Raw genomic sequence first — 18361 nt, 5'->3', positions numbered from 1 at the left:
GACTCACGAAACTTCACTCTGTAGCTCGCTGTCGGATCAACAAGTGATTGATTGCGTAACGGTGATGCGCGTCATCCAAAAGAGTTTATCAGACGTAGGGAATTACTGAGTTTAAGAGAAAGGAAAACTTTGGTTAACTTTGTAAAAGGAAGCAGAACTTTTCTGGACATGGCAGAGGGAGACTTTTACACCATGGGAAGCCGGCAGAGGTTTCCCAGAGATCCGTTTGGAGAGTCACCGTTCAGGGAGCAGTCTCCGTTCCGGGATCAGCTCGCGTCTCGGTTTATGGACGATGAGTTTGGGATGCCACCTTTCCCTGATGATCTGGCGATGGACTGGCCGGGCTGGGCTCGGCCGGGTCGGCTCAGCTCACGCCTCAGTCCGTCGCCTTTCAGCAGCACGTTACGCACAGGTTTCCCCCCGCGCCATTCCACGGGAGGCCCCGCGCTGTACACCAGCAGGTACGGGGAGCCTTCGTCCCGGAGCTCCCCCACCACCATCGCATCCAGCAGCGGCAGCAATTGCAGCGGCGGGGGAGAACCGTGGAAAGTTTGCGTGAACGTCCACAGTTTCAAACCAGAGGAATTAAACGTGAAAACACGGGACGGGTTTGTAGAAGTGTCAGGTGAGTTGTGATGAATCGGAAAAGTGACTTTATTATTCAGCAGGGAGCTGAGAAGGAAAAGTAAACTCTGATATGGATTAATGCAGTTCACAATCATATGGGAAATGATTCCGTTTTATTTATAGAACACATTCAAAAACAACACCTGATCTCTGCATAAAGCAGAGACACCAAGGTCAGCTCATGTCCTTAGATGAATATTCATATTTGGAGAATGTGAGGATGTACATCATGAAAACCTTACATTATAGTGAATTATTGATCATGATCTTTGAATATCTAAGCTTTATTCACACAATCATGAAGAGTACAGATAATGTAGAGTAAATCAAGGTGAAAGAGTCCTACATTAAATATTGTAGTTGTTTAGTTTAAGTATATCATTTAAATTCAGCCAAGTAATTCAATAATTACCAATGTTTACATTCTATCATTAGTTAAGTGCAATTTTTACGAAAGGAATTTAGACTCCTAGGATCTTTTTCTTTTAATTGACTGTTCATCAAATGTCTTTAGCAGCTGAGACAAGGATTCAGGATTTGAAGGACCACAGTTATCAGGTTCTACATACTAATGTAATCAATGAAATAGCCTCCCTGGAAACAGTGAATGAAGGCCTCTGTGGCGTAAAATGGTCGAGGTCGCACTAATAACGAGAGCGGGACAGATTTCAGGGACTGGGACATTGGCAGGCAGATCCTCAAGCTTAGACACCTGTTTCAAATTCCTGTAGATCCATTCCCTCAGCCACTCAGGAGCTGGATTTAGATTTGAGGCAAGGCCCGTGACAACAGTCTCTGTTTACATTAAGAGAAGTCACTCACTGGCCTTAAACACCAGAGAGAATGTTCTGGAAATAGGGCATCGCTTTGACCTAGTGGACCCTGTTCTTCTTCTGAGTCAGGATCATGTTCCAGCTCAGTCACTTTTTATGGGAGTAACATAAGAATTGCTTCCTCAGTTCACATTCCTCAATTCTTTAAAAGGCGAACATGGATTCCAGGGATAGCCGGTGTTGTGGAAGACACAGAGGGCAGCAGTAGTGTTTTATGAACACAATGCTGGTATGCCAGTTGTGTCATTCAGTCAGCGCCATTTTGGGCCTGCGTGTCTGCCACAGTCTAACTGTCTAACTGGTCTTTTAACAAGTCAGCTTTCACTGAGGTTCAGCGTGTTCATATTTGGTTAAAAATTCTACTGGAAGATTGTGAAATCAACAATGAGCATGATGTGGCAGCTCTGTTGAAGATGGTTTTTAATGGATTAACTCTCATACACATTTTCTGTGGGCCCTGAATGCTGAAATACAAATAAGGTCTTTAAGAATTTCAGTTTGTTTTAGTGTTTTTAATAACACGTAGAAGGCTTGTCACGACATTTACACTCCAAGCAAATTTCCAGTTGATCAGATGAACATAAACAGACAATTGGTGTGGGGGTATTTATAGTTTTTATTATCCAGAATAGAAACAGTTACACAAGACAGATGGACCAGCAAACTGAAATAATTTGTTCACGTTGTTCACCATCAAGAAAGTGACCAGATTAACAAAAGGAAAAAGATAGTTATGTGCGGCACCTCGTTTACATTTTCTGGTGAAAATGTTGACTCTTTTGTCTTATGACGTTAGGGTTAGTTGTTAGTCAGTATTGCATTCTGCAAACAAAACCACAAATCATCAAATTTAAGCTGAATGTTTTGACTCAGCAGTAAGTAATTCAAAGAATCTGAGCAGAGGTTTTACAGCACTGATTGGAAGGGAGGAGACAGTGCATGATTCAAACTAAGCTGCCTCGCCCATCTTCATTTGTGAAATATACAAGTCTGTCCTTGGTGAAAACTCATCCACAACTAAGTATAAGTCACCATCTGTCACGTCTCCTCCCAGAACATACAACATTACGTACAGCATCGGCTATTTGGCTTTCAAGTTGTGAGGGATCTGAAAAGAAGGACAGTCATGTCGGACCACTCTCCAACCAAACCTCTGTTATTCATCAAATATCTGTGGGATGGAATCAAGGGCCCAGTTTGACGTCTGAAGTCAAGACGAGGTTTTCATAATAGTCTCATGACTTCACCAGTGATCTCAGCTCACTTCCCTCTGGAGCCTCAAACTCTGGCACAGTCCAGCACTTAGGACTGGAGGAGATGTCACTGTGGGGGTATAAGGTAGCACATAGTCCAGCTGGCCATGCCGCTCGCAGTGGCGTTGACATTTTGCAGCTTCAGAGCAGCTGCTGGCAGGACTGACAGATAGAGCAATCATAAACAATCAAAAAAGCAGGAGGTGGGGGCTTTCCAGGCCGAGCTGTTCTCCCCAACTTCAGACCAGTGTGTGTCATAACATACATATAATAATAACTTCAGGGAATAAATGAGTGTTCATCATTTCAGCATGTCCATTGAAACCCACCCTAGAAGAGTCAAAGTAGAAATAAGCAACAGAGAAATGTTTTGCATCGAGACCCTTTTTCACGTCATATTGGGGCTGAACCATTTTGAATAAGTATGTAATTGTGATTATGTTGATGGAAACTGATTGCGATGTTTTGATATCAGAGGGAATGGTCATTTTTAAACCAGTATTCTTATTTTCATTTGAATAACTGATCTAAAATGATTGTTTGTGCAGATCTGTGAGAAACAAAGAAGTTTTCTCCACTCTGTAGAATATGATGTGTAAAGATCAAAATGGTAATTTGACCACATTTTGGCTTAAAAGGTGCCATATGTAAGAATGTGGCCAAAAACAGTAACTACATTCAAATTCAAAATACAGAGGTCTTTTAGGTTTCGTTTTTTGGCGTAACTGGCAACCCATGGTTGCGCGGCAGCTGAGACTCTACTGAATGCAATAATTGGTAGATGGCGGTAGGTGGCGCCACATGCCAAAACATGATTTCAAAACATAAACATGATTTGCAGTCTGCAAAATATTTTTTTTAATGCAAATATTTTGTCTGTACTGTTGTTGTTGGTGAGTTCAGTTTGTTATATGAACATTATTCCTGAGTCTCTGTGACATATTAGGAGGATTTTATGGCCAGTTGCTTTAGATTTATTACATAATGCACCTTTAAGATTTTCTATATAATTAAATATTGCGCCTCCTGTGTTTTGGTAACATGGCGTTAGATTCGATTAGATAAATTGTTCAGCCCTACGCCACATTCCTCCTAAATATGTTGGAAAGATTCAAGGGCAGCTTGAACTTGGCCTGACTTGATTCTTTGCTCATGTGTTTTCCAAACAGGGAAACATGAAGAGAAGCAGGAGGAAGGAGGAATAGTGACAAAGAATTTCACAAAGAAGATACAGTGAGTACAATTTCAAGTTCATTATCATAAGCACACACTATGTTTTCCCTGCTTAATGAAGCATATTTTATCATTTACTCATGACAACTGTTTGTTTCTATAGACAGATTATATACATGTGAATATGTAGAATGTGGAGGTTAGGGAGACAGATTTGGTTTCCGGTTTATCCTTCTAGTTTGACAATCATGTTTTAAGGAGGCTTTAGTTTGATTGATTTTATTTCCAATTTCATTTAGATTCTGTACATGGTGCACCATCCTCTGAGCCTTTTTATTGAGTAAGAAACATTTCCCAGCTTTTTAGTTTATCTGCATTCATACGCAGCTGGCTGTTTTTGGAGATTAGCTTTAATGTCACCAAGTCCTTTAATGTCACAAAAAAGTGTTTGTGTTTTTTGTGGAGAAACCTTAAAGTCTGCTGATAATTTCAAAGTCAGATTAGAACGTTGAAAAATGAGTCCTCAGGTCTCATGTTTGCATTTGTCAAGCAGATATTTGAAACAACGTTGCTGTCACGGTTCTAAACTGTTAACCGAGTACAAATGTGCTTATTGTGAAAAAATCTGCCCCTGGGTAATGTCTTTGACTCCAACTCAATCCCTGCCTCTCACTGTTAGCTGGGGTGTAAACAGTGTGTTTGGCCCATAAACCTGCTGTCTACACTGAAAGCACCAAATAGTGGCTGCCAATGTTCAGTTTTAGAGCTTATAGGTGATAGCTGAGATTTGTTATGGTGACAGCATTAAATTACATGGATAATTATGTATCGCTATTATAAAATATTTAACAACAATATTCTTGTTACCATCCAAGGAGTCAAGAAAACTGTTATTGGTAATAGTTGTATTATTTCACCATCTCAAGAAAAAAAAAAAAACGTATTGAAATAAAACAGTTCATGAAGGCAACAATACTCTTCAATTGTAGACACACAACAGTAAACTGTCAACTTAGCCAAAGTCTTGTTGTGTTTTTAAGCTAGCATATGTCATAATATATTCAGCCAAACAATGTATCATGTAACATGTTTCATCAGAGTTTGAATTTGTCTCGGATGGCATTTTTTTCCCTCATAGTTTTTTTGCACATTAAAAATATTTTTTCACATCTATATCCATTAGGGCTGTAACGATATGCGTATCGAAATCGCGATACTCGGATCCACGAACCTGTCTCGTGGCGTGAGAAAACAGAATCGCGAAACGCCCTTTCTAACTCCCAGTTATTTTTCCAGTCAGCCACATGATATGAGCTGTTAGTGCTTTTCACTTCTCACTTTTCAAATTACTAGTATTTTTATTAGTGGTGTCAGATCATCGCGTTAATTGTGATTAATTAATTACAGTCATCATTAACGCGTTATGTTTTTTAATCGTTAACCTCTTCTTTACTGATGTCCTCAGTACCGCGGGCAGCGTCAGACGCATCGACAAAAGCGTCATAAAACCATATCTAACTTTAACAAACACAGACATGCTGCATACCCACAGAAAGGTCAGAAACTCAACTAAAAGCTCATATAAACCATTCTTATGTTCACCAAACACAATTAAAATACAGATGGATCAAACCAGCAGGAGCGGAAAAAAACGTTACAGCGCACATGTTTAAAACCGACACCGGCGCGTCAGCGTGATTATGTAAACAGCAGAGAATCCACAGATTCCAGCAGTACTAGTATTTTTTAACAGTATTATTTTGTTACAGAAAAGAGAGAAATCTTTGGTTATTTATTTATTTATTCATGTTCAAATCTGTTCACAATGTTCCAAAATATTTGTTATTAAAGGTCACATAGAGTGGTCCTGTTGCACATATATGTGAGTTATGGAGGTCTACTTACATACATTAAGTTGTTTTTTGGTCAAAATCCTCCTAGTTGATGTAAACGAGCCGATTGAAATCTGTCCTTTTCGAAGCGCTTGTCAGTCACGCTATTTCAGCCATAAATCTCGCCCGAGAAGACAGAGTGTGTTGTGATTGGCCAGCCAGCGTAGAGCCTTCCCACCTGTGTTGTGATTGGCCAGGTATCTGGAAGTGACGTAATCTATCACGTCAGCTCTCAGAAGCGCAGCTCCCCCTCTGGAGCGGTGGATGCATTGCTACTCATTATCAAAACATTGTTTTAACAGTGTTTAAAAATAGCTTCATCACGACTCCCCGCCGCAGTCCCTTTATGACTTTAAACCGGAGTCAGACCCAGAGTCAGAAGACACTGTTGCTCGTGAAACACCTCCACAACGGACGTTATTCTTCTTCTGCGGTTCAATGTACGCAACCGGATGTGCCCGGACTACCGCCCGGAGCAGGACGATCGGTTGAACCGCTGCTTACGTAACTAGTACGGGATTTTCAGTGATCTCGTTGAGCCCCGAGATTACAATAAAACACAACGTTCTCAGCAATGGCTGAACTGTTTGTTTCGAACCGTCAGGCTTCATAAACAAGGTAATTACGCAGATACACACCAAAAAAAACAGCGATTATAGGAACTTCCGGTCTAGTTCCGCTTTAAATGTTACATTAAGTTGTTATATAAGTAAATGTTGTTTAAATAAAATGTTTTTTTAAATAAATAAAAAATCGTGGAATGTATCGAACCGTGGGTCAAAAAACGTGATACAAATCGAATTGTGAGTTTGTGTATCATTACAGCCCTAATATCCATCTATATTGATAACCCTAACCCTATCCAGTCAATGTGAGAAAAATGTGCACAGCTAGGACTGTTTGGTGAAATCTTAAAACAGTCATCATAGTCACCTGACGCAATGAAGTGATGAAGTTTTAGCCCCTGAACCAAACATCCTCTCTTCAATATTGCTTGTACACAGATATTTGTTTCTATTCCTTTTTCATTCAGTAAAATGACCGAGCACCAACTTATCATCCACAGATACTGACTCTGCCTGTTTCTTAATATTATTATTAATACTAATAATATTACTGTGAATAAATACCATAGAAATATACCTTTATTTGAAGCAAGTACATGTATTTATCTCTTAACAATGCAAAAAATATATTGTATCCACGTCTTTTACTGTAAAAAGTTTCATACCTGCTCTGAGTGGACAAACAATCCTCCAGTGAAAACCTATTAGCTGTAGTTAGCTGTAAACAGTTGCCACTGGTACTAAAGCAAACACAACACAAATAAGTTTGAAGCAGTTCTCCTTTTATAATAAAGCTGAGTCCAATGGGCTGAAGAAGTTTCCACGACCTGTCTGCCTCTCTGTTTTAATTGGGACAGTAGGAGGACTTCAAACAGCAGCTTTAATCGTTGGTGCGAATCGCCGTCTCACTGGTGCGTCACTCCACTTCTGCTAATTTCCTTCTGGGTAATTGAAGAAGCAGTTGCACTACAGGCCCCTACTGGTCACATCACAATCCTTTTAATTGGAAACCCCCCCAGATCAGACTTGTGCTCCCAAGCAAAGCAAAACTTACAACCATGGTGACAGGATAGGGTGGTGGAGGGAGGGGTGATGTGTAAATAACTGGCCCCAATACACAAATCAAAAATGAAAGAGAGAGCAGACAAAGCATTGCTTTGCATTGAAGAGATAAAATGACAAGTTTTAAAACAATTCCCTCTCAGTCAATTCACTTGGTACAACACGGTACCTATGGGATTTAACCTCCATTCACGCCTTACAGGCAAATACTGCAGTGACAATGTGAAGGTCACAGTCATTCATCAGATTGTTATCAATGATGTATTGAAGAGTATATCAAGCATTTTAATGTCATAGCTGATAGAAGCTGATAGAAGCATAACTGTAGTGGTGTAAACCGTCCAAATGCTTTACTCTGTAGTCACATTGAAGTATAAAATTACAAGTGACTCCAATGCAGTTAAATGTTCAGTATAACAGGGAGCCGAGAAAACAGCAAAGTATGTGAAGTGAAAACTGTTAAAGTGTTAACACAAATTAAACATTAATTCATCATCACCATGGATCATGTTGACAGAATCTTTTTTTTTCTGTTGAACTCTGATCCAAATCAGTGCGAAATGTGTAATTTATTAACTCTATGCTCTGACCTCAGGTCATGTGACACATCTGCAGTGGTTTAATATTCAGGAAGCTGATATTCTGCCTCTGTTTCTTCTCTCAAGAGATGTGTGATATTAATGCACCATGTTTGTGTGTGAGTGTGTAGGATGTAGGAAGGATCATAAAGTTCATCTACTAAATGTTAAACACTTTACAACACGATGCAATTACAATAACACTATGAACACAGCTTCCAGTCTTTTTTAAGGTAATTTGGCAACTGCCTAACCTCATGTTGTCTACCACTTCTCCACATGAGGAATCGCTGGAGTATCCTGAGAAAATCCAAAGACACATGGGGCGAGCAAACTCCATGCAGAAAAGCTGTTGTTCAGACCAGGTCCTGAAACCACGTTTCCTTTTTGCCTTTTTGCTGCAAGGCGAATTAATAATCACAACGCATTGTTCTAAGAACAATCAAACACAGACACACACAGTAGAAACACCAGGTCTGGCCTCATTGTCCTGTCGTTCTCTGCCTCACCATTTCTGCAAGGCAAAAATATATTGGACCGTGTTTTTTGTTGCCATAAAAAATTGATGTGTGAGATAAAATGTGAGCTTTGCGAAAGTTAAACAAACTCCCCAAGCTGCACAGATAAGGATTCTACTCCCATGTAATAGGGCGTCTGACTGATTTGACTTTGCAGGAATTGGCTCCCTGATAGATACTGATAGATACTAAAACTGTGTCTAAATGTGTAACTACAGCTCTCAGACACTCACACACTCACCGTTACTCTCGACTGAACACTGACCTGTAACAATCCTCTTTAGACCTTTTTACTACAATAATATTAATCTTTTAATGTCAAATGGGATTAACTAAAATCCTACAGTTGGATTTAAAAGTAATTATTATGGCCTATTTTCCATATGTCTACAATAGCATCACCATTTGAGGATTAGAGGATCTCATTTGATTGAATCCATGTTTTATCCCATAATGTTTTTCTTTGCATTCCTTCTTTTTTTGTATTTTTGGAATATGTCTAGACGTTGCTGTTGAAGACTTTTGACTGTATTTGACCACAGGAATAGACCTGCCTTGACCCCTTCATACCGTACATCTGCTGTGAAGTCTTCAGCCCTGTTTGACTTGTATTTCTCAGTGGAGTGGGAAACCTTTGGAGAGTACTCTCTAATTAAATAGAGAGTTGGCCCACAGTCTTCTGCAGTGAACAAGCAGCCTGATGTTTATATTAACTCGCAGACACTTGGCTGCTCACACAGAAGAGAAAACCCACAATACCCATATTTGGCCACAGTGTCGGATAAAGACAGAGTATGGTGGGATCTCTTTTTTACAGTCCCTCTCTCTCTTACTATTGTGTGTGTGTTTGTATGTGTGTGTAGGGTCATTTTTTAGCTTGGGTAGTCAGCATAGTCAACACATTTTTTGTCATAACTGATACAATAATTCCATAATAACCTTTAAGTAAAGTGGTCTGAGAGGAGTTGACCAATCACAGAGTAGGCCAGCGAGAGAAAGAGGTCAATGGAGAAGGCAAAGGTTGTGGAGCATTTCAGAGTTGAGATTGCCTTGGCTCATCTGTCACGCTGACCGACAGTAGCCGTGCTGCTCTGTTAGAGAAGACTCAGCTCAGGACAGAGAGGCTTCATTCAAAAATGAAAAAAAGTAGCATTTTAACAAAGATGAGATGAGACTCAAATATTTTTCTGGTAATGTTGCCTTGTTTTTATGGTTAGAAATACAGGTTTAGGTAAGATTAACATCGGGGGCATTAGGGTGTCTTCATAAACATAAAAAGAAAAGAATGTGTCTGTGAATCATATCTTAAGTTCAAAATCTACAACCAACTTGATTATCAAAAATCACTATGATAACTAAGTAGCATGTTTCCTTCAAGGCGCACACTTTAGCACTTAAGCTGCAGCACTCTGAAAAGTCAGATTTTAGTCTTAGGCCCACTTTACATTATGCTTTTTGCGACAGCGGCAAAATTTCCCATTGTCGGGACGCCGCTGTCGTAAATTTGGCAGGACACCTGCGGCACTTACAACTTTCCTCTTTACTTGCTCAACTGTGCGATCGTAGCCGGCCTCCCGTAGCCGCTGTTGCATTTTTGTTATGCTAATCGCCTAAACCCTGACCTCCCGCTGTCACGAGCCCGACGCGTTCTCTTTTTTCACACTTTGAAATTGTTGGGGACTCCCACTGAGTTGTCGGGAGAAAATTTGAAGACAGCGGGACTACGACAGCTGGAATTCTCTTTACACGGGGTTCCAGCTGTCGCCAGTCCCGCTGTCGCGAAAAGCGTAATTTAAAGTGGGCCTTAATCGGACTAACATACCTGGATAATTTGATTCCTAGTCCGATTACTCCTGCATTAATACGCTAAGTCGGACTAGAGTCTGACGATTAACATGTACAGCAGGTACGAAACATACAGAACCACAGCTCGATCCATCTCATCGTCCTTCTCTGGAGGTTTGTTTTCCAGTGACATAAATGTCAACAACGAAGTTCAATATACACACTAGCTTATAACATGTGATACAGCGCCACCTGCAGAGGTGGGGTGTCACGGCCTGTGTCTGCCATCATGTTCTAGTATGCAGATAGCATGTACCAGCCCTTGCTCCTGAATGGTGCCTCTGGATCCTGCCTGCTCACTCACACCTGTCATAAATCAGGAGCAGAGAGTCTCTCAAGGGCACTGTGTTTGTTCTGAAGTTTGACTGTCTTGTGTGCGTGATCTCTAGTTACTGTTTGTTAGTTATTTTGGCTCGGCCTGCATGCCAGACTTTGAGTTATTCCTTTTGTTTTGTGGGTGTATACATATGTATATATACATATATATATATATATATATATATTTTAAATTTACCTTCCTTATTAATAAAACTATTTAATTTTTGCTAAACCAATTCCACCCAGTTCTTCATGTTATTTCCCTTTCCCCAACAAGCTCGGGCGTAAACGGCCAGAAATGTTCTCCACCAAATGTACACTTGGACTCAGCTGTTGTCCGATTGCCTGTTTAGTCAGACTATGGCCTTAGCTTGATTAAACTGAGTGTCTAATTTTTTTTTTTTTTTTTTAAACACAATTTATTGTTTTCAAACAGACATAATACAAAAAACAGAAATAAGACCCCCCACCCCAACCCACTAGACAGCACATGCTATACAGAGTTATAGAAAAAAATAAAATAATATATATATATATATATACATACATACATACATACGCATATACACACATACACATATACGCATACATACATACCTATACACATGCAAGTGTCTCATTTTTGATTTTAGACATTTTTGATCTACATTTTCTATTTTCCTTTAACTTTTAGGTAACAACTTTTTTAATTAAAAATTACTCAATATATAAAAGCATTGTGCTAAATAGTTTGTTAAGTAGATTGGGAAAGTATAAGTTTATAAGTTTAAGTATAGACATATGCAAATGTGTGTGAGAGTGTAAAACTACTGGTTTCATTTTGTAAATCTCTCCCCTTGATCCACTGTTTGTTTTCTCCCCCTTGTCTTTGTTAAAGAATCTTTTTGTTTTTGACGAATAATAATCCTGATGGTTTTCAGTTCAGCTCTGGTGTGTGAGATAGTGTCTTTTTTTACCAGCAAAGAATGACAGGGTGAATGTTTTTAATAGCAGTCTAAATCCTCCACTAAGCCTTGTTTGTATTCCCTCTCCTAGACATATGGTGCAAAAATAATCTGACTGCAGGCAGTTTGTGTGTATTGACAGAGCCCAGCATTTAACTATTTTTACACAGCTATTATAGATAAATGTCACAGGTTCTCCAAGAAAGAGTTTTAACCATTTCCTCTGGGCTGTTTTCTTTCTCACCAATGCTTTTCTTTATTTTCTTAATATTCTTCCTCCCACTCATGTTTTTTAAACATTCTGTTTAACCACAACCATTTTACCAATAAACACATTTCTGATACCAAACATATATTCTTGTGTAAAAGACTATCCCTCACACACCATCATCTTCTCTGTTTGATCAGGATCCCGTTAGATGTGGACCCTCTGGCAGTCTTCGCCTCTTTGTCCCCAGAGGGTGTCCTCATCATCGAAGCTCGACAGACGCCTCCGTATCACCTCTTCAGTAACGAGGGCTCTCAGGCCGACCAAACACACGAGGTGGAACTCTCCAAGCCCCAAGAAGCACCCCTGGTCTAAACCCTGAAGCCCTTTGACTAACATGACATATGCACAGTCAAGTTCAAGTTTGATGTGAAATGTGTGGCTTTCAACTTCATGTCGTTACAAACCTGGATTATAAAATGTGCCAAATATTCGAGGAGATTTTCAAGATTTTATGTCATAAACATACTGAATATATGTCTCAACAATCAAGTGCCTCATCTTCCAAATGATGGAAATAAGAGTTTGCTCCATATATTAATTATCCTTCACTTCTTTCTATGGCTGTTAACAACAACAAAAAAGTGTTTTTTGCATAAAAATAATACAAAAAAAAACTGTAAAGGCCAAAACCTAATTTCCATGTGTGTGATGTTAATGCACCAATGGCTGCATCAGCACGTCCAGACCTGGATTAGTGACCATGTGACTGATTTACATTGATTGTGAATGCTCCAGACAACATATAAAAATAGAATAGAATGTAGGATTAGGTTTGGGTCAAGTTCGATGTGAGCCCTCATTTTAGTAAGCATGGAACCACGGACACATACCAGAATAGACCAGAACGAATACAATAGAATAGAATAAAAGGAAAGTGCCATCATCATCATCATGTTTTGTCATTACAACAAAACCACATATGGTTTGTTTTCTCTGATTAATAACTTACATAAATAACAAAGATTCAGAAAATAGATATTTATGATGAAAAAGATAAGAGATGAATTAAGTTCACTTGGCTGCCAGTAAAGTTTCTTTCTATTGATTCTATCGATGAACAGGATAATATGGAGGCTTAATCTTTTCTCTGTATTGTTCTTAGGATTTGTGGTTACAGCCCAGCTGGTTTGGTGGACATGATGATGTCATCAGCATCCACGTGATGTCATAGTTCATGTTTTCAGTGTGCTAGAGATGGAAAATGTAGTGCTTTTATTTTAGTTAATGAATGTCACCTAAACTGATAAAACACTTAGAAGGTATAGAGAGTGTGTATTAATCATGTGTTCTAGCAAAATGTGTTGTACATACACTGTACTTTGAATTAATTCTACATATTAAACTGAACTCTTCCAGGGTTTGCAATATGGTTTGAATATATTTATTATTTTTTTTAAATTGAGAATTCAAAATTATGTCACATGGATGTTGGCAAGGACAGTCTGACTTGTTAACCAAAGACGTTTGCTTCCTCTATTCTTTACATTCTCTTGATGTCTTTGTATTGGCTGTTGCAATAATAAAAAAAAAACAATTACTGGTGAGTTTCTCTGCGTGTCTTAACATGTGTCTTTTATTGATAGTCGTGCCACTCATGGGCCCAGTTCCAGGGATCCAGGGAGGCTGCGCTTTTATTGATGGATAACAGGATTTGGGCAGTAGATTAGGGATGAGCTTAATGCTTTGTTCTGCAAAATGGACCGAACACACTCGGGCAGCTGTGCCAGAGCTTTCAAAATGGAAGATTGATATAAATTTGAAAAAAAAACAATGCTCCAACTTGAATCACCATAATCAACAAAAGGCCTCAGTAGTTGAAGTGTTGTTCCAGCTCACATCACTTGTCTAATATCTGTATTCACTGATAAATGTGGACTTGTGCTGCCATGGAAACAGCATAATTGGAATCACACCAGACTTTCCTTTGGCGTGTTTCTGTAGAGGTGAGGTGATGAATGCACAGCTGTGCAAACTTATGCTATCTGACTAATGTCAAATCCTCTCAGCTAAAACATTAGCGTATTAGCTGTAATTAATCACTTTGAACTCTAAACACTGACTATGATGTTCAGTTGCATATTTTCATGAATTTATCCTGCAATTTACGGCAATATTGAGAAAAATATAGTAACACCAACACAATATGTTTTTTACATGCTATTAGCTTTATTGGAGCTCCAAATGCAGGAATAGTTATTTGGCTGTTTATTGATTATGAAATGCATCTGCAGACCTAATGCATGGAAAGCTGTGCAGGCTGTTTTTTTCGGTATGTGTTGTGTGCAGCATTTGAGCGATACTGTGATTCCGTCTACTCGGTGTGTTCTTCTTTTACGTCTGGAGTCTCCAGCTCCTGGCTTGTGACTTCACTCTGTGGACTTTTGCCCAGCTCCTGCTCCTCAGGCAAGTTGATCTTCTTCACAGCCTCGACCAATCCATTATCTGGATCCATGACCTGGGTCTTTCCATTTGTGGCTGGTTCGTTGTGTTCTGGCTGTTTGGACACGTCTGTATCTGGGTTTTCTTGGTTTTCCAGGTCTTCATGCCGCTTAGAGGAATCTTGAAGAATCTCTGCAGACACTGAAGGGTGGGGTTCTCCCAACTCCTCCTCCCTCACCTCATCTTGCTGAAGATCAGCTGTAGCACTGTCATGGTGGACCTGATCACTGTGAGCCTCTAGTGGAGACTCCACCTCATGATCTTCTTCACATACACAATCTGTGGCGTCTGGTCCTCTGCTACTATCTGAGTGTTTTTCAGGGCTCTCTGCTTCCTCCCATTTCTCCTCCTGTTCTCCCGTTGCCTCCATCTCCAACTGCATAATGAAATGAGTGGTCACAGTGAGCAAGCTCGGCTTTCTGAATCTGAATGTCAGTTTCTGTCATGAGAACAAACTTGAAAGATATGAAACTGGGTGGTGCAATCGGGGGTCATTTTTCAGAGCTTGTCATTAAAAAAATAAATTGCAGTGTAGAGAACTGACTTGCTGAAAGAGCAGGAAGAAATAGCTAACCTGTATACCCCACATTACCTACATATATATATATATTTCATCCAATATTTATTAATAAGTAACCTGGTGACATGGTTTCTAACTATGGTGTCTTTGCAAAATTTCCATTTTAGCAGATCATTAATTTTGGGTTCTTGGAAATTGTTTTTGCTCTGTATGAATCATCAATCAGCTGTTTTCAACTTGAAGCTTCAGGCAAATGCCTGCTTTGCATATTCTGCTGCAATGCAACAACAAATTGCAGTTTTTAACCCATTTAAAGTACAGTAAAAAAAAAAAAAGATCACAAATTGAGAAACAATGTGTTAATTTGCTGAACTGTGAGACAGATTTTGTTGAATTCAGCCTGCACAAGATAAGAGTAGAGTCGTTTTCCCCAGTTTACACTTTTTATGCTATAAACTAAAAGAACAGCTGCTGTTAATTGACTCATATTTACTGGGCACAAATTTAGGAAATATTATTCCTCTATTTTAAATCACCTTAATAGGAATGATAGTGGCAGCAGGAACAGATGCTTCTGGAACCGGAGCTTCCATAGTTAGGATACCATCAACACAAAGTGTGGACGTGATTTTGGTAGCATCGATTTCACCTGGGAGCCTTGAAGTGACAGAATCACATTTATTCTACTATGAACAGTGTGCCAGTGCTGCAAATACTGAAAATAATGTAGGCAATGTGTCATTTCTCAGCACAGTGAGCACAGAGACACAGGGCACTGCTGAAAACACACCTCTGCTGTTGCTGTAAAAAGCTTATAGTGAGAAGGTTAATATCAATGTTTACCTGTACTTCCGTGTGAAAGATCTGGCAATAAACCCGTGCTCATCTTGCCTCTCCTCATGCTTCCCTGGGGAGAAATTACAATTTATGAAGAAGAGAGAAGGACTCAAGATGAATCAAGCACAACACAGAGGAACTATTAGCACATAAATTAATCTCTGCCTCAGAGATTCCTTTTCATAAGTGTGTATGTTTTGAGAGTTTTATTCTGTGAACTGTGAGAGACTGTGAGATATACTGTATATATAAGCAATTTGTTAATAGTAAAAAACTATCGAGTGTGTTCAACTAATTATTTCATAAAGTGAACTTTTAGAGCTGTTTCATGAACAGAGCTGTTCAATGTTCTGTACCTCCAACCACCAGGAATCCATCTTTGACACTGAGAGAAATCTCAGAGGGGTAGAAGTGAGCCACGTCCAGGATGACCCTCCATTTGCACAGCTCCTCACTAACCTTCTGACCGGTTTGATGTGTCGACGCAGAGATGTAGGGCACACACAGTGGAACAGGTATGTGCCCTGGCCAAGCCGAGGTTGCTAAACTCCTCTGGAACCAGTCTGTATTTCTCCACCAAGGATCTCCAGGCTCCAGGAAAGGCGGCAGGCCAACATCCTGATTGAAAAGCCGACTGGACAGACACAATTTTCTCGGGCCGCAACTGCTGTACCCCCCATATGATGGCTCTGTTTTGGCCTGTTGACTCATGTTCCGGAAAAATAACAGAAACTTGGGAGAAGATGAAAAATTAGCTGCCGTTTTGGACTTAAATCTGAGTTAGTGAGCAAGGGAAGGATAAAAGAGAGACTCACCAACCAAGGTGTGGTGAAGCAGAGGAATGTCCTGGGGGCTTTATATATGGCTCTTGTCTGCTTTAGCACATATTAAGCAGTCATCTCGAGCCCTCGAGAAGGGTGTGTCCTGCTGCTCTGGAGAGGTCAGAAGACTAATTTGTTGTATTTATAACTTTTAAGGGCACGATGGTAAATAGCAAGCAGTTGACCGAGATTACAGTTTGTGTTTGAACTGGTGCATCTGTTGCCCAAAGGCTGTTATTCTCACATCCTGGTAAACTCTATTCTGTCAGTGGTGACTCTGCCTCTCAGTCATGTCATGAGCTGGTGATATTGTTTCCTCCCCCTCTGTGTCACCACTCAGAGGCCACAGTGTGGCAATAGTTTATATGGAACGTTAAATACTTCTGCCAGAGGCCTCGAGGGGCAGAAATACTCTCTTTGTTGCTATTGAAGACATTTTACTGAGCTACAAGCTTTCCTCGCAGTCAGAGTTATATTTTTAGAGCAACGTGCCCTTAGATCTTGGCGGATTGTCCACTGGAGCACAGATGAACAGATTAAACAGATGTTTTCTGACACTTGGTGTGAATCCTCACCCACAGACTTAGTCTGTCTGTGGGATACGCAGCCGTGAGAGGTTAACTTGGGATTCTCTGCTACTCCTGATCCTGGAGTTGCCTGAAAAATTGGTTCCTCAGTTTCAACCACAAAACCACTTCTATCCTGACATGGACATTAGAGGTGCATATACCCACAGTGCGACTGAAATAACTAATATAGGTACAGTAGACAGGATTGCTTGGTGTTAGTGATCAATCATTTCATAATAACTTGTCAGAATAATGTAAATCAAGTGATATGAGAGCGAACAACACTTCAGCATCTCCTCTAGCCTCCGTTCGTTTACAGCATCACAACTAATATAAACTGTGTCTGTGACCAATCACAGAGCAGTTCAGAGAGCAAGTATGTCTACACATACTCTACAGGTTCCTTTCAGCAGCAGAGTCCTGAAAAGAATGGGAAGGAATCTAAAAGAGAGTTGTAGTATAAATACAAGTAGACCCATATCATTATCATCAAAAGGTTTTAAAGGACTCATAGTATACCCTATTTCTCCAAGTGAACCTAGTTCCCTGGTGTCCTAATGAACATGCTTTGGTCAAAATACCATAAGGATGAAGCACCACAGCAGTTCAATCACCCTGCCAAAACGGCCCTGTTCAAAACGCTCTGTTTTAGTATCTCTTTAAAAAAAACAAAAACAAAAAAAACTAGTAAAACAAAACTTCAGCCACACAGGCTACTGGGAGCTAACAGCAGTTAGCATTTGGAAAAGTGATCATTAGCAGGCTCGAGCAGGCACATTGCCATCACATATAACATGTATCCACTGGACAGATAAATCCTCTGAGGCTGGAAGTTTTTGTAGAACTCTGTGCTGCACTGTGGAGCCAAGAATAGAACACTTCGCGGACTTCCGGTTTTTCGGATACCGTTGCCCCACAACAATTCCAGGAATTTAGCGCACTGTGACGTCCCAGTGAGTACGGAAGTCAATCGCATGTTTTCTATCTTTGCCAACTGATAGGACTTTTAACCAAGGCTAAAAAACCAAATGAGTGATTAGAACTTTTACAAACACAATATATGTAGCTAATGTAGTATATTAAATTTATGAGGATAAATTGACCTTTAATTCCTTATCTCTGAAGAGCATTTCTTCATTTATTTCTATCAAAAACCAACACAGACCAATCAGAATACATTGCTACACATTTATTACACTGGAAAAAATTTATCTAAAAAAAATTCATCAAAATTCATCATGTGTGTTGACAGCCAAAGGAGAGAGAGTAAACTTTGCCACGATCTGCTTTGAGAA

At 39.8% G+C, this 18361-nt stretch overlaps 1 protein-coding gene across 1 annotated transcript; it reads left to right on the top strand.

The window, feature by feature from the left end:
* Positions 1-13424, top strand: hspb8 (heat shock protein b8). Its single transcript, XM_083904864.1, has 3 exons — positions 1-625; positions 3883-3946; positions 12018-13424. The coding sequence occupies exons 1-3, from the start codon at positions 169-171 to the stop codon at positions 12190-12192; spliced, it is 696 nt and encodes a 231-aa protein (XP_083760990.1). The 5' UTR covers positions 1-168; the 3' UTR covers positions 12193-13424.
* The last annotated feature ends 4937 nt before the right edge of the window (positions 13425-18361 follow it).

Source organism: Microchirus variegatus (assembly GCF_963457635.1).
Source record: "Microchirus variegatus genome assembly, chromosome: 18".
In the NCBI taxonomy this organism is placed as follows: Eukaryota; Metazoa; Chordata; class Actinopteri; order Pleuronectiformes; family Soleidae; genus Microchirus; species Microchirus variegatus.
Note: the sequence above shows the minus strand (reverse complement) of the source record. Positions and strands in the feature narration are given on the sequence as shown.

What these genes read in the sequence shown, in the direction of transcription:
- hspb8 (XM_083904864.1), top strand. Translation starts at nt 169, where the DNA reads ATGGCAGAGGGAGACTTTTACACCATGGGAAGCCGGCAGAGGTTTCCC. An exon ending in CGGGTTTGTAGAAGTGTCAG is followed by an intron (nt 626 to 3,882) that starts GTGAGTTGTGAT and finishes TTTTCCAAACAG; the next exon opens with GGAAACATGAAGAGAAGCAG. An exon ending in AATTTCACAAAGAAGATACA is followed by an intron (nt 3,947 to 12,017) that starts GTGAGTACAATT and finishes CTGTTTGATCAG; the next exon opens with GATCCCGTTAGATGTGGACC.